The 12,519-nt window shown below is 44.7% G+C and overlaps 1 protein-coding gene across 5 annotated transcripts in view; it reads left to right on the top strand.

Annotated features, from left to right (window-relative positions):
* Myo5b (myosin VB) overlaps window positions 1-12,519 on the top strand; it is a 265,550-nt gene that overhangs the window by 92,100 nt on the left and 160,931 nt on the right. Inside the window, exon 1 of one of the 5 annotated variants that reach the window (XM_021230891.2) lies at window positions 2,262-2,413. The exons of the other annotated variants lie outside the window; for them this stretch is intronic. Coding sequence (XP_021086550.1) covers window positions 2,408-2,413 — 6 coding nt within the window. The 5' untranslated portion in view covers window positions 2,262-2,407. Of the gene's footprint in view, window positions 1-2,261; window positions 2,414-12,519 lie in introns of those variants that run through there. 5 annotated transcript variants of the gene reach the window in all.

Below are 12,519 nucleotides of genomic sequence, written 5' to 3'. Positions count from 1 at the left end.
CCCAAGACAGAGATGCCACTCTTTGGCCTCAGTGTTCCTCTTCTCCATTGCTCTCATGGGCTCTCCCCGTAGTAAGTGTGCAGGGATGCAGCCAGCACCTCTTAGTTTCTGTTACCCTGCTCACAGTCAAAGCCAAGAAGGGTTGCGAAAACCAGAAGACAGATGCAGTGGTCCTCAGATGTTGGATTTCATGGACTAGGAAAAAAGAGATCCAAGAAACCTAGCTACTGATGGATAGCCACTGCCCACCACATATTTGTATTTTATTTATTAAACTGTACTCACTCCTTTAGAATGCCATACACTATGCTTTGATCATATTCCCCTCTCCTTCCTTCCACTAACTCTACCCAGATCCACCCCTACCTCCCTATCTCCCAACTTCATGTCCCTTCCTTTCTTTCTTCCTTCCTTCCTTCCTTCCTTCCTTCCTTCCTTCCTTCCTTCCTTCCTTCCTTTCTTTCTTTCTTTCTTTCTTTCTTTCTTTCTTTCTTTCTTTTTCTTTCTTTCTTTCGCCCACAAAGTCTAGTTCATGCTGCCCGTACACTCCTGGGTGTGGGCCCCTCCACTGGAGGATGAAGCCTTCCATTGGAGTATGGTAGACCTTCTGGGAGCCACACCTGAAAATGAAACCCACCTCTCCCTCCCACAGAAACCATCAGCTGTCCACAGCTTCTTATTTGGAGTGAGGGCTCATGAAGCCCCTCCCACTCCAGACTAGAATGCTGACTGGTTTGATCTTCTACAGACAACCCCAGCTGCCCAGTCCATAAGTGCAGCAGCCCTGTCATGTCCAGAAGGCACTGTTGCACTTTGGTCCTCCCTGACTTCTGACTATTACAATCCTTTTGCCCCTTCCCTGTGAAGGTTCCTGAGCCTTGGGGTGTGGTGTGTGTGACATAGATGTTCCATGTGTGGCTGTGCACTTCACAGTCCCTTGCTCTCTGCCCTTTGGCCAGTTGTGAGTTTCTGTATTAACTGCTTTCTACTGCACAAAGGAACTTCCTCTGAGGCCTGAGCCTGCACTAGTCTGAGGTTATGTCCTTTTAAACCACAAGCAAAAGAACTCCACCTGCCATTTATTATCCTAAGCTCTTGTTTTATTATTTGTTGGTCTTTTGTTAAAACAAAGATACAATCTCAGGATAAAGAATATCATTTTCTTGAGATGAGAGTGCCATCTTTACTGGCATGTAAAAGGAATGCATGTAGAGCTAGGGAGATGGCTCAGTGGGTAAGAGTACTTACTATGCAACCATGAGGACCCGGGTTCAAATCCCAGCACCCATGTAAAAAGGGGAGTATAACTGTGTGTAAACCTGTAAAACCAGCACTTGACGGCCAGAGACAAGTGAATCCCAAGAGCTAGCTAGCCTACCCAAGATGGCAAACTTCTAAAGAAGCATCCTGTCTCAAGGAAGTACAATAGAGGTCTTTCTCTGACCTATTCATTTAGGTACACATGCTTGCATACCTGGACGCACATGCACATACATGCACAATGACATATACACACACAGGTATGCACGTGCAAGAAATATATTTAAAAGCAATTTCTAATGAAGAGAAAGAACGATTGATACGCTTATACACATTAGTAGCTCAGGCTAGCCTGGAACTCATTATGCAGCACAGGATTGCCTTGAATTGGGACAATCTTCCTGCCTTGGTCTCCCAGTTTTGCTAGGATTACAGGAATGAGCTACTGTGCCAAGGTGTTCTTATCAGTTGCAAGTATCTTAGTGTGGCCTCCCTCACTTGATGTAAGTATGAATGTCCTGGGAGGTTCTTACCATCATAGCCATGTAATTATGTCATTTCCCTCTTCAATACTTCCCATGTAACCTTCTTGGCTCTCTCTTAAATCCATGGTCTCTCTGTATTTAATTGCTGCAAATGCTGCTTTCTGTCTAACCTTATCTAACAGGTCCTGAAACAGTGAGGGCAAAGGTTCAAAGTTGTGGTTGCGCAGGCGGAATTCCAAGGCAGGCCTGTGAAGGATACCACGGCCATCGGAAAGTGTTTCTTGGCTAGCTTTGGGACTGTTTCATCGGAAGCAACTGCTATCAGTTCAGCTTCCATCGGGCTTGCTCACTGAAGGCTTATGGTGGGAAGGGCAGGGATGGCTGCCTGATGTACTTGGGGAGGTGCTGGCTTTGGAAGGCCTTGGTAGGTGGTACTACCACTGTGGATGTCTCTGGCTGGTACCTCCCTTGGCTTCTGGGATGGTGTGCAGACTTGCTTACATGGATGCTCCGTGGACTAGATGCGTGCTGGGTGGACTCACTGGTGCTGTTGTCTTGTCCTTAGTGCGGAAGGCTATTAACTGGGTAAATGGCTTTTTGAACTAACATGGTCAGTAACTGCCAGTTCTGAATGGAAGGATGGAGGTGACCTTTGACTTGGAATGAAGGTGGGTTTTTGTTGTTTAAATACCTTTCTTTCTCTACTTATTATTATTAAGTTGTTGTTGTTCTTTTTTACTTTACCCTGCTGAGGCAAGGCTGACCTTGTGGGGTGTTTGGGGGCTAGAGGGAACATCCATGGCTAGCTCTTGCTTCCCTAAGTATGTAAACTCATAATTAAACTCTCTCCCCATTGTTCAGTTCCCCCAGCCGGGGGAAGGACTCTACCGTGCTCCCAGTGTCTGTTGTTAATATAAGGCGAGTCCTGCCTCTGGCCGACGGTTGCTCTGTGCCATATCTTTAGCAGTTAAAAATAAAGGAAACATCTTGCCGGCTCTCCGTCCTTGTTGCCCTCACAGCTCTGGTCATCTGAGGCAGTTTCTCAGAGTGACCTCATCCAGGCAACATGGGTGGAGATACCTGAGGAGGGTTCACGGGGTTATCCTTGAGGCCTTTTGGTACCCGGGTTGTGATTGCAGTCATACTCACTCAGCAGTCACTCCACCAGCAGCCATGCCCTGGCCTTGGATGAGCATTTATTTGTAGGGCTGCATGTTGCCCTTGTTAATTGCCTTATGAAACAGGGGTGTCTTGGCAGGAAGGAGTGTTGAGAACTAGAAGTCATTCTGCCTCAAGCTCTTGGTTAGGGGTGAAAATCTGTCTCCTAGACCCATAGTGTCAAGAATTAGTTGTAGCAGGTTTTGTTTATTGTCTTGTGTTCTTCTTTTTACATCTTTATTGAGCCTAGAAGTCTGAAATTCGTGGTCTCTTTTAGGGGAAGAAGGTAGTGTGGCTAAAAAGGAAGCATCTTGTCCATAGCGGGACCTGGGCTTTGCTCTGCCATTGCTGCGTGGCCTTAGGCAGAAAAAGATGCATGTGCCTTCTATGAGTTACAGGCTTCAGTATGCTTTACAAATAGGGCTAATGCTTCACTGGGGAGTTTAGAGGACTCACTGACAATGGCTAGAGAATACATGGTTTGGTAGTTGACACATGGCGGTGCTCAGATGAGTTGATCAATGTGTTCATCTCACTGCCATGAAAGGAAACAATGGCTGCCTTGCACTGTAGAATGAGTGACACCCCTCCTATGTGTGAATCTCCTTAGTCACCTGTGCTGTTCAGTGGATGTTTAAAGCTTAGATTCCTGGCATTGCAGAAATGGCTCAAGATGTGGACTACTCTTGTACAGAACCCAAGTTCAGATCCCAGTATTCACATAGGGCAGCTCACAACTACCTGTAACTCTAGCCCAGGGGTCCCAACATCCTCTTCCTGACCATATAAGCACTGCATTTATGTGCACACAGTCATGGAGACACACATAAACACATAAGTTTTTCAAACTAAAATATACAAAATTAAAGTTAGATTCCTCAGGACCATGTCACCCATCTGCAATATCTTATTTTTGTCCAGCCTATGTCTTTTGTGTGAATTTGTCTTATATTATTAAAGAGATTTCTCTTCCCTCTGAATGTTAACATGGGAGCAATACTGACAGAAACGTGGTCATTTGCTCCAGCACTGAAGCGTCTATAACACACATGGGCTGTTCCGGCCCAAATGAGGCTCCCCTACAAATGCCTGAGTGCCGGCACTGTTCTTGACACTGGAGATGGACCAGTGAGTAAAACAAGATGTTTCTGCCTGGAGCTCACTCACATTGAGGGGCTTAAGACAGACAGGAAATGAATCTAAGCTATCCAGACAGGACAAGTGAAGAAACTATGACAGGGGACAAAAGTGATTGATGAGCCTGTTTGTAGATTAATTGCTGAGGAACAGTTTTATGGGAAGGTGAGACTTGAGTTGAGATTAGTGACAAGAGGGAGACCATCTATGAGAGTTCCCCAGGCAGAGTGTAGTCAGGAAGATGGCTCATTCAGACTACAAGGGAAGGAGACACAGGTGTAGCTGCTATGGAACCCACAGACTGGAAAGATGAGCTACATCCAGATTTGATTAAAGCAGGGATATTTTAAGTAGGGAAGCAACATGTTCCAGTGGACGCTTCCAAGAAGACACTGGCTGCTGGGGAGAAAAGCGTCTGTGAGGGCAAGACTAGAAGCAGAGGCTGCAGAGAGGGCTAGGCTGGCGTACCACAGTAAAGGGACATGTGGCAGATCCAGGGTGCCTTTTTTGTTTTAGAACAAATTTGATGCCCCAGGCACAGTTTCTCCACCTTCCTCTCGTCCCACTTCCTCCCCCAACCTCCCTCTGTCCCCACCCCCAATCCACTCCTTAATTCTTTTCAGGAAAGGCACATGGTGCCTTTGGGTGGTAGAGCTAAGGAGCCTGGCTTGATGACTGAATGTGTCTAGCGGGAGAGATAAGAAACTGAGTAACAGCTGCGCTGCTTTGCCACAGTGACTGAGTAGACTGGCACATCAGTTTCAGAGATGAGAGAGACTAAGGAAGAGGTGAGCGGGCTCAGAAATGCAGTTTAAGTTTTCCAAACATTCACCATACACATTAGACTCCAAATCCAGACACTGAGTTGGATCTGTGGGTGCAGGTCCCAGAGAAGATGCCATTGACGAGTCGTACACATTGAGTTAGTAGACAGGTGGCTGGACAAGAGGACACCAGCACTTTATAGCATGTAGGTACAGTGAGGAACTAGGCAAGTGGAGCAGAGACTCGAGCACTGCCATGACTAGCTATTGGCCACTCAGCTCTTCTGTTAAACCAATCAGAAGGTGCCTTGGCAAAGACCCATCTTCACAGTGTACAGAAAGGTCACTCTACAGCAGGCTCCACTCTAACCAGTGGTGTTGCTCCTCAGAGTCTTCCTCCACTTCCCTGCTTGCAATATCAGCCCTTGCTTCATTTCTGCCTCCAGTGGTTCTCATCACGTTGTGGTGGCCTTTATATGATGGTGCGAACTCCCTGCTCAGCCTTTCCCACTTACTGCTGCTGCTTCCACTTACTAGACTTTGTGCTGATTTTCTGTAACTCTGTTTATATACAGCATTTTGCCTCAAAGCTTGTTGAGGCTTCAGGTGACAGACAATATGTCAGAGCTAGACGTCTCACGGATAAGATCTGGAAGTGACTGGAGCATTGGCTGTACAGCTCTGTAGAGGGATACTTCAGACTTGATGGGATTTGATGCCCAGATGTTCTTGAGCTGGTGACATCCCTGTGATGGTAGGTTATTTAGAAGGTGCTACACTTAGTATTTCTGGTAGGAAAGAGGCTACATTTTCTGGTCAAGAGAAACAAAAATCTGTGTGCTAGAGTGTGTTCATGTATACAGATAACCCTGTAGGCAAAAGTTTCCTGTCTTAGAGCTGCTTTGTCCCAAGTACCCGGCAGCCACTTCTCAAATTACCATAGAGGCTTAATATTACTTATAAATGCTTGACCAATAGCTCAGGCTTATATTTAACTAGCTCTTACATTTTAAGTTAACCCATATTCCTTTTTTATGCTCTGGCATGTGATGGTACTTTTTCTCAGTACGGCATGCCCATCTTGTTCTCTGTGTCTGGCCAGTGTCTCCCAACTCTACCCTTCTCCTTCCCATTATCCTTAGTTTGGTCACCCTGCCTATACTTCCTGCCTGACTACTGGCCAGTCAGCATTTTATTAAACCAATTTGAATGACAAATCTTACAGTGTACAAGAGGATTATTCCACAGCGCATCCCACCAGCATTCACTGAAGCCCTTTGCAAGGACCATCCCATCTGTATGTGACATAAAGATGGACAGCATGTCACTCCTGTTCTGGAGAGCAGGAGAATGCACATAAGTCAATATACACATTCCAAGAATGTAGCAGTAAAACTAGAAGAGGATCTTGGAAGTAGGAACAAAACTGCCCACCCCAGGGAATAATATTTCAACCGGACCCTGGAGCAGCAGTAGTAGGGAAAGGGGAACAGGAGACATGTAGAGTAAGAAAGGTAAGCATGAGCCAAGACACAGAGACAGAAAACATAGCAACAATACTGAAAATAGGTTAGTGTGGTTGGAGTTACAGAATAGTGAGCATAGCAGTGACGGATGGGGGGTGGGGTGATCAGGAGAGCCATTGAACCAGATCATGAAGTCTTACATAAGCCTCATCCTATAAGTGAAAAGGATGTTTTTAGGCAGGGGAGTGACACCAAAGGATGAGTTGTTTCATGATTTTTTTCTTTTTTTAAGGTAATGTTACATTTCTATTGATACTTGCTTAGGCAGTATGAATATTTAGAGTTTTTGTTTATTTTGTGGAGACTGGGAGACTGGCCATGCATTGCTAGGATAGTCCTCAGCATCCCTGAGCCTTATGTTGTTAGCTACTTCTCTGTTTCTGCGATAAAACACCATAACCAAGGCAACGTTTGCAGAAGAGTTTCTTTGGGTTCATGGTTCCAGGGAGATGAGTCATGGCAGTGAGTGGCATGGTGACCAGAGCATGAAGGTGAGTGCTCACATCCTCAACTGTAACTGAAAGCAAACTGAAAGTAGGCAGGATTTTTATTCTCATTCCTGCCCACAATCTGACATGCTTCCTCCAGCAAGGCTGCACCATGTAACCCTCCCAAACATCTCTACCACTGTAGGGGCACATTCCTCTTTCAGATCACACTGGCCTACAGGGTGCTTGTACTATCCTACCAACGAGGTTTTGAATGTGGTCATGGGAGGTTGGGTTGGAGTAGGAAACCATTTGCTGGACGTGGGGTGGTTGACATTGCTGCTGTGTGTTTTGCCTCTGTCATGACACGATGCTGTTCTTCACCCCCAGAGCTGCAGTGAATGCAGACTCTACAAAGCATCCCCCAAAGATACAGTGGGAGAGTCCCGGGAAGACTAGATCTACAGACTTGGATGTATCTCTGTAGATGGTACTGGAGGAAGCAGTGTGACTCTGGCCATGTCTGAACCTGCATAATTGAACAGCTGGCATGGGTATCTGTTAGAAGAACTAGATGTGTGGTTGCTTCAGCAACTATTGATAATGTAGCATCACACTTGCCAATAGCTCACTGGTTATTTAGAGCATAAGGCATCTGGGAGGAAGCAAGAATTTTGTTGAAAATGAGGCTTATCATGCTACCCCAGTGATTCTGTTCTTATCTGGGTTCAAAATACTTCTAGGTTGAAAGTGTTGTGTAAATAACTTTTCTGGAACATTCTTGTAGAATGTGTAAGACTGTGTTACAGGTCCCTATGGGTCACTGAGCTCTTAGTGGTGAGATTGTAAGTCAGACCCTGGTAAACAGCATTGTCCCCCTGAGGTCCTGAGGACTCAGTGCTGCTACTGTGCCTGTTACCAGGGTACCCTGGTTGCATGTTTCCTCTTTCTCCTGAGTGTTAAACTTCTGAAATTCCAAGTAAACTTGTGAAAAAACCCTGGGAAATACCTACGAGTTGATGAAATAGAAGGCTCTCATAAAGAGGAGTCAGAAGCCGTGTAGGTTTACCTTAGAAGGAGTGTGGTGAGAATGGCAGTTTAGCAGTCTGGAGTAGTAATAAATAAATGAGTAAAATAAAATTAAGTAAGGGAAACTCTCAGAAGCCAACTTTGAAAGACACTTTGAGAGCTGGTGTAGGATAATTGATGTCTTTTGTACCCTTTCATTGTCACTGCCCATGGGAAGAAATTAGATTATGAATGTTGAAAGACTGACCTGTGTTCTCATGCTAAGAATTTCCCCATGTGCATTAATCTCTAAGACCTGATCTAATTATACCATTTTGCCTATGTTCAGTGCCCAAATGTAGTGTTTCATTGGCTATAGGATAATTTTTTAAAATCTGTAACAAGACCTCTAACAACCTACTGGATCTGGATTCTACATTTCTTCCCAGTGTCATTTTGAGCCCCTATCCCTGCTGTACTGTGTTATCAAGCCATGACCCCACCCCCACTCCTGCCTATTCGTCTCCTTAGCCACACTGCTCCTTTCTGTCCATGCGAGTCACTCAGTTATCCTCTCAGCCTAGAGATTTCCCGTCTCCTGTCTTTCTGACCTGGTTCATTTCCCGTCTGTAATTCAGCTCCAATCCTACTTCTTCAATAGGGTCTTTGCTGATAAATAGATTAAGTTAGGCCCCTGTTGTGTGATGTGAATGCTGCTGCCATTGAGGCAGTTTTGACACTCACAGCAGAAGAGCCATAGCGTGTGGTTGCACTCTTGAAGAAAGAGGTGTGTCTTTTATAGTCCCCACTACTGCACATTGCGCCAGTCATGTAGAGATACTCACTAAGTCTCATGGACAGGTGATAAGACCAGAATCCACGCTCTAGTCTGTAGACCCATGTCATTCACTGGGGACTTGTAGAAGTTCAAGGGTGATGAATAGCCCCGAAGACTGAGTATATGAATAATTTGGGGCAGTGAATCCGGCATGCTTGATCCTAAGGAAGGAAGATGGAGACCTGCCTTGAATACCATCTGCCAGTATGTAGGGTGTTTCAGTTCTGTGACAGGCACTTCTGTCTCTTGTAGAATATCAAGAACATACCAGTGTGCTCCTGTGTTCAGATGCAAAGTGCTATTTCCTAAGTGACTGTTCAGCAAGAGAACTGTGTTTTTCTTCAGTCTTCTATTGCTTACTTTATTTTCATTGGTTAAGTATGGTTTCTAGAAGAGAGACCTAACCCTGAAACAATAGAAGTCAGTGGTGTGGTGACTTTGGCTTACTAAGTCCACATAATGGAACAGGTTTAAAATAAGAAGAGAATAAAAAGAGGCAGATGTTTCTAGAGCTGTGACATTCTAATGAGTGTTAGTGATTTTAAGACTATTTCTTCTGAAGGAAGTCATGTACTAGCCTTTTATCATAGAAGGAAACTACCTAGTATGGCATTACATAGGCTTACATTTGTACTGTGTTAAAGACCTTTGATGCAAACGAAGATGGCCTGCTCTGGAATACTGTGAATGTATGTATCATATTGCTCTGTACTGAGAACACTCACATTTAAGAGTGCATACTGCTCTTGCAGAGGACCTGAGATTAGTTTCCAGCTCCAGGGGATCTGCTACCCTCTTCTGGCGTGCACGCACACACACACACACACACACACACACACACACACATACTTAATTTAAAAAGAAATCTTGTAAAAAATAAAAAGCAACTAGTAGAGATGGCACCTGAACTTTCTCCTTTCAACTCTTCCTTCCCCTGTAGCCCACAGTCTGTCTGGTAAGTCAGTTCTGTGCTGTTGACCTTTGTCTTTTGATCAGACACCATGCTCTAACCCAGGCCTTTGCATTAAAGGATGGGAGCTCTCTACTCAAGCTTGCCTCTTTTGGTGGGCTGGGGATGTGACCTCAGGTCATCTTGCTTGACTTGCAGACACTTTATAACTGCTAATAATTTTATTGTAGGTTTAGAAATAAACCATTTTCCATTGGTGGTATATGTGCATGTATGTATATGTATAATATATACCTACATGCATGTGAAGTTAGTTTCTCTCTCTCTCTCTCTCTCTCTCTCTCCCCCTTTGTGTGTGTGTGTGTGTGTGTGTATGTGTGTGTGTGTGTGATGTTTTGAGGTAGGGTTTCTCTGTGTAGTCTTAGCTGTACTGGAACTTACTCTATAGACCAGGCTGGCCTCAAATTCAGAGATTCATCTGTCTTTGCCTCCTGAGTGCTGCATATTCATTTGCTCACTGTCTTAGCTATTGTTCTAGATTGTGAAGAGACACTATGACCAAAGAAACTCTTATAAAAGACAGCATTTAATTGTGACTTGCTTACACTTTGAGACTTAGTCCATCATCATGGCAGGAAGCATGTCACTGAGCATGACCCTGGAGCAGTCGCTGAGGGTTGCATCCTGATCCATAGGCAGAAAGAGATGCTGGGCTTGGTGTGTGGGCTTTTGTAACCTTGAAGCCCACTCCAGTGACAAACTTACTCCAATAATGCCACACCTCCTAATCCTTCTCAACTAGTGCCATTCTCTGGCAACTAAGCATTCAAATACATGAGCTGGTGTGGCCCATTCTTCAAACTACCACACTCACCACTTCTTATAGCAATCAGATTTGACACAGCCCCTTCAAATAGAGGAATTTCAGTGGTATTTATACTTGGGTCACTCCACTCTAAACAGTGTCTCCAGTGCCCAATTTAAACACAGAGATTTATATCCAAGTTCATTGGGAATGGGCATGCAGGAAGGACTCAACACATACATCTTCTGAGCAAATAGAACATGGGAAGTTCTAGATGCTTTAACATCAACACATTTCTCCATAGCCATCTCCTGCGGCCTTGGTAGCCATGCAACTCCCCCACTAGCAATGTAGATCCTAGAATAAGTCAGCACTATACAATGTCAGTCACTTTCCCTGTACACTAAGCACTTCCTTTCAAGCAAATTGTCACTTGAGGATGTAGTATACATTCTATTTAGTGTGTCTAGGGAGCAGTGAATTTTGTCTTCAGCTACACAGAGGATCAGTTCTTTTTAAACTCCAGAAACAGATATAAAACATGGACTAAGCTTTTCTTGTGGACGAATAAACAGAAACTAAAAGGCTTGGCTTACTGCAGGCCAGGGTAAGAGTTAAACTGGAAGCAAAGAATTTGCATGTTCCCATGACACCCTGTGGAAACACGGCTCTGGTGGGATTGGGGTTGTGAGGCACTTTTCTCCAGGGAGCGTCCACATGTTACCAGATCCAAGCTTTGAGTGCCTGCATGGCAACCATAACCACTAGTCACTGTGTGCCAGATACTGTGCCGAGTGTTTTATGTACATGGTGAGTCCTAGCAACAGCACTGATGGAACAATTATTTCCTGCTTTACAGACAAGGAAGTTGAGTTACAGAAGTAGACAGTCTCACTTGTTGATGGGAGCTGGAACAAGCACCTTACTCTTCAGGGTTTTTGTTTTGTTCTGTTTTTTAAACTTCCTTGTTAAAAGAGGATGGTGAGCCATCCATCAGTGGGAGAATTGTTTTACTTCAGCCCTCATAATTGGGGGGCTCTTTGCTGGATGCAGCTGGTGTCTGGGTCCATAGACGCTATCTTGAGATATCAGTAAATGTGCAGATGAGTGGGTGAGATTCCGTTCACCTGTAGTAAAGGGCCTCATTTTTCTTGCTGAAACTAAGAATTTGGGAGACAATAGAACATGACTAACTTTCCATAAACAAGGTCAGGCTGACTATTTTCATATTTTCTAAAACATGTGACTGTTACTATTGGGTGCCAGGTCATTTGGGAAGGTGCCAACTTAGGGATGCTGAAATAAAACCACTGGCTTAATTACATGGATTTCAGCCCTCTATTCTCCCTCCTTCCATGTTGTGTCAATCAAGAAACACACAGTGGACATCCTTAGGCCCAGGAGGCTGATAGTCAAGGGCTCTCCAAAGGGCTGAGCTTAAATATCTTCATACTAAGGTGCTCAAGTTGAGTTTCTCAGAGGATCTGAGGTCTCTCACCTCTCCCTCCTGCTGGGATTGGCATGTGTGTGGAATGATTAATCCATATTGTTAACTGGATTTAGAATGCCCCTCTGGCTGTGTCTGTGAGGGTGTGTCCAGAAAGGTTTAACCAAGGAAGACCCATCCTGAATGAGGGTGGCATCATTGCAAAGTCTGGTGTCCAGAACTCGTACCAGCATTCATCTGTCTGTGCTTCATGACTGTTGATGTGATGTGACCAGCTGCCTTACACTCCTGCTCCCCCACCTTCCCCAGCATGATAAATCAAGCCCTCAAAACGTGAGCCAAAGTAATCTTTAAGTTTCATTTGTCAAATATTTTAACAAAGCGAAGAGAAAAGAAGCTAAAGGGGCTGGAGAGGGTGCTCAGTGGTTAAAGAACACACACTTTCCTTCAGAGGACCTGTTTGCTTTTAGCACCCCTGTCGTGGGCTTATAACCACCTGTACCTCTAGCTCCAGGGGTTCTGATGTCCTCTACTGCCCCTACAACATTGCATTCATGTATGTAAACATACACAAAGATATATACACATATGCATAATTTGAAAAATTAAATATTAAAAAATGAAAAGCAGCTAATACAGATGGCACCTGAGTCCCCCCTACCCCTGCCACTTTAATACTTATTTCCACTGGAAATGGATAGCCCAGCTACTAACTCATTTCTGTGGTGGTGGCTTAAGCCTATGACCAGACCC

This window comes from Mesocricetus auratus, unplaced genomic scaffold (assembly GCF_017639785.1).
Source record: "Mesocricetus auratus isolate SY011 unplaced genomic scaffold, BCM_Maur_2.0 Super-Scaffold_6730, whole genome shotgun sequence".
NCBI lineage: Eukaryota > Metazoa > Chordata > Mammalia > Rodentia > Cricetidae > Mesocricetus > Mesocricetus auratus.
Note: the sequence above shows the minus strand (reverse complement) of the source record. Positions and strands in the feature narration are given on the sequence as shown.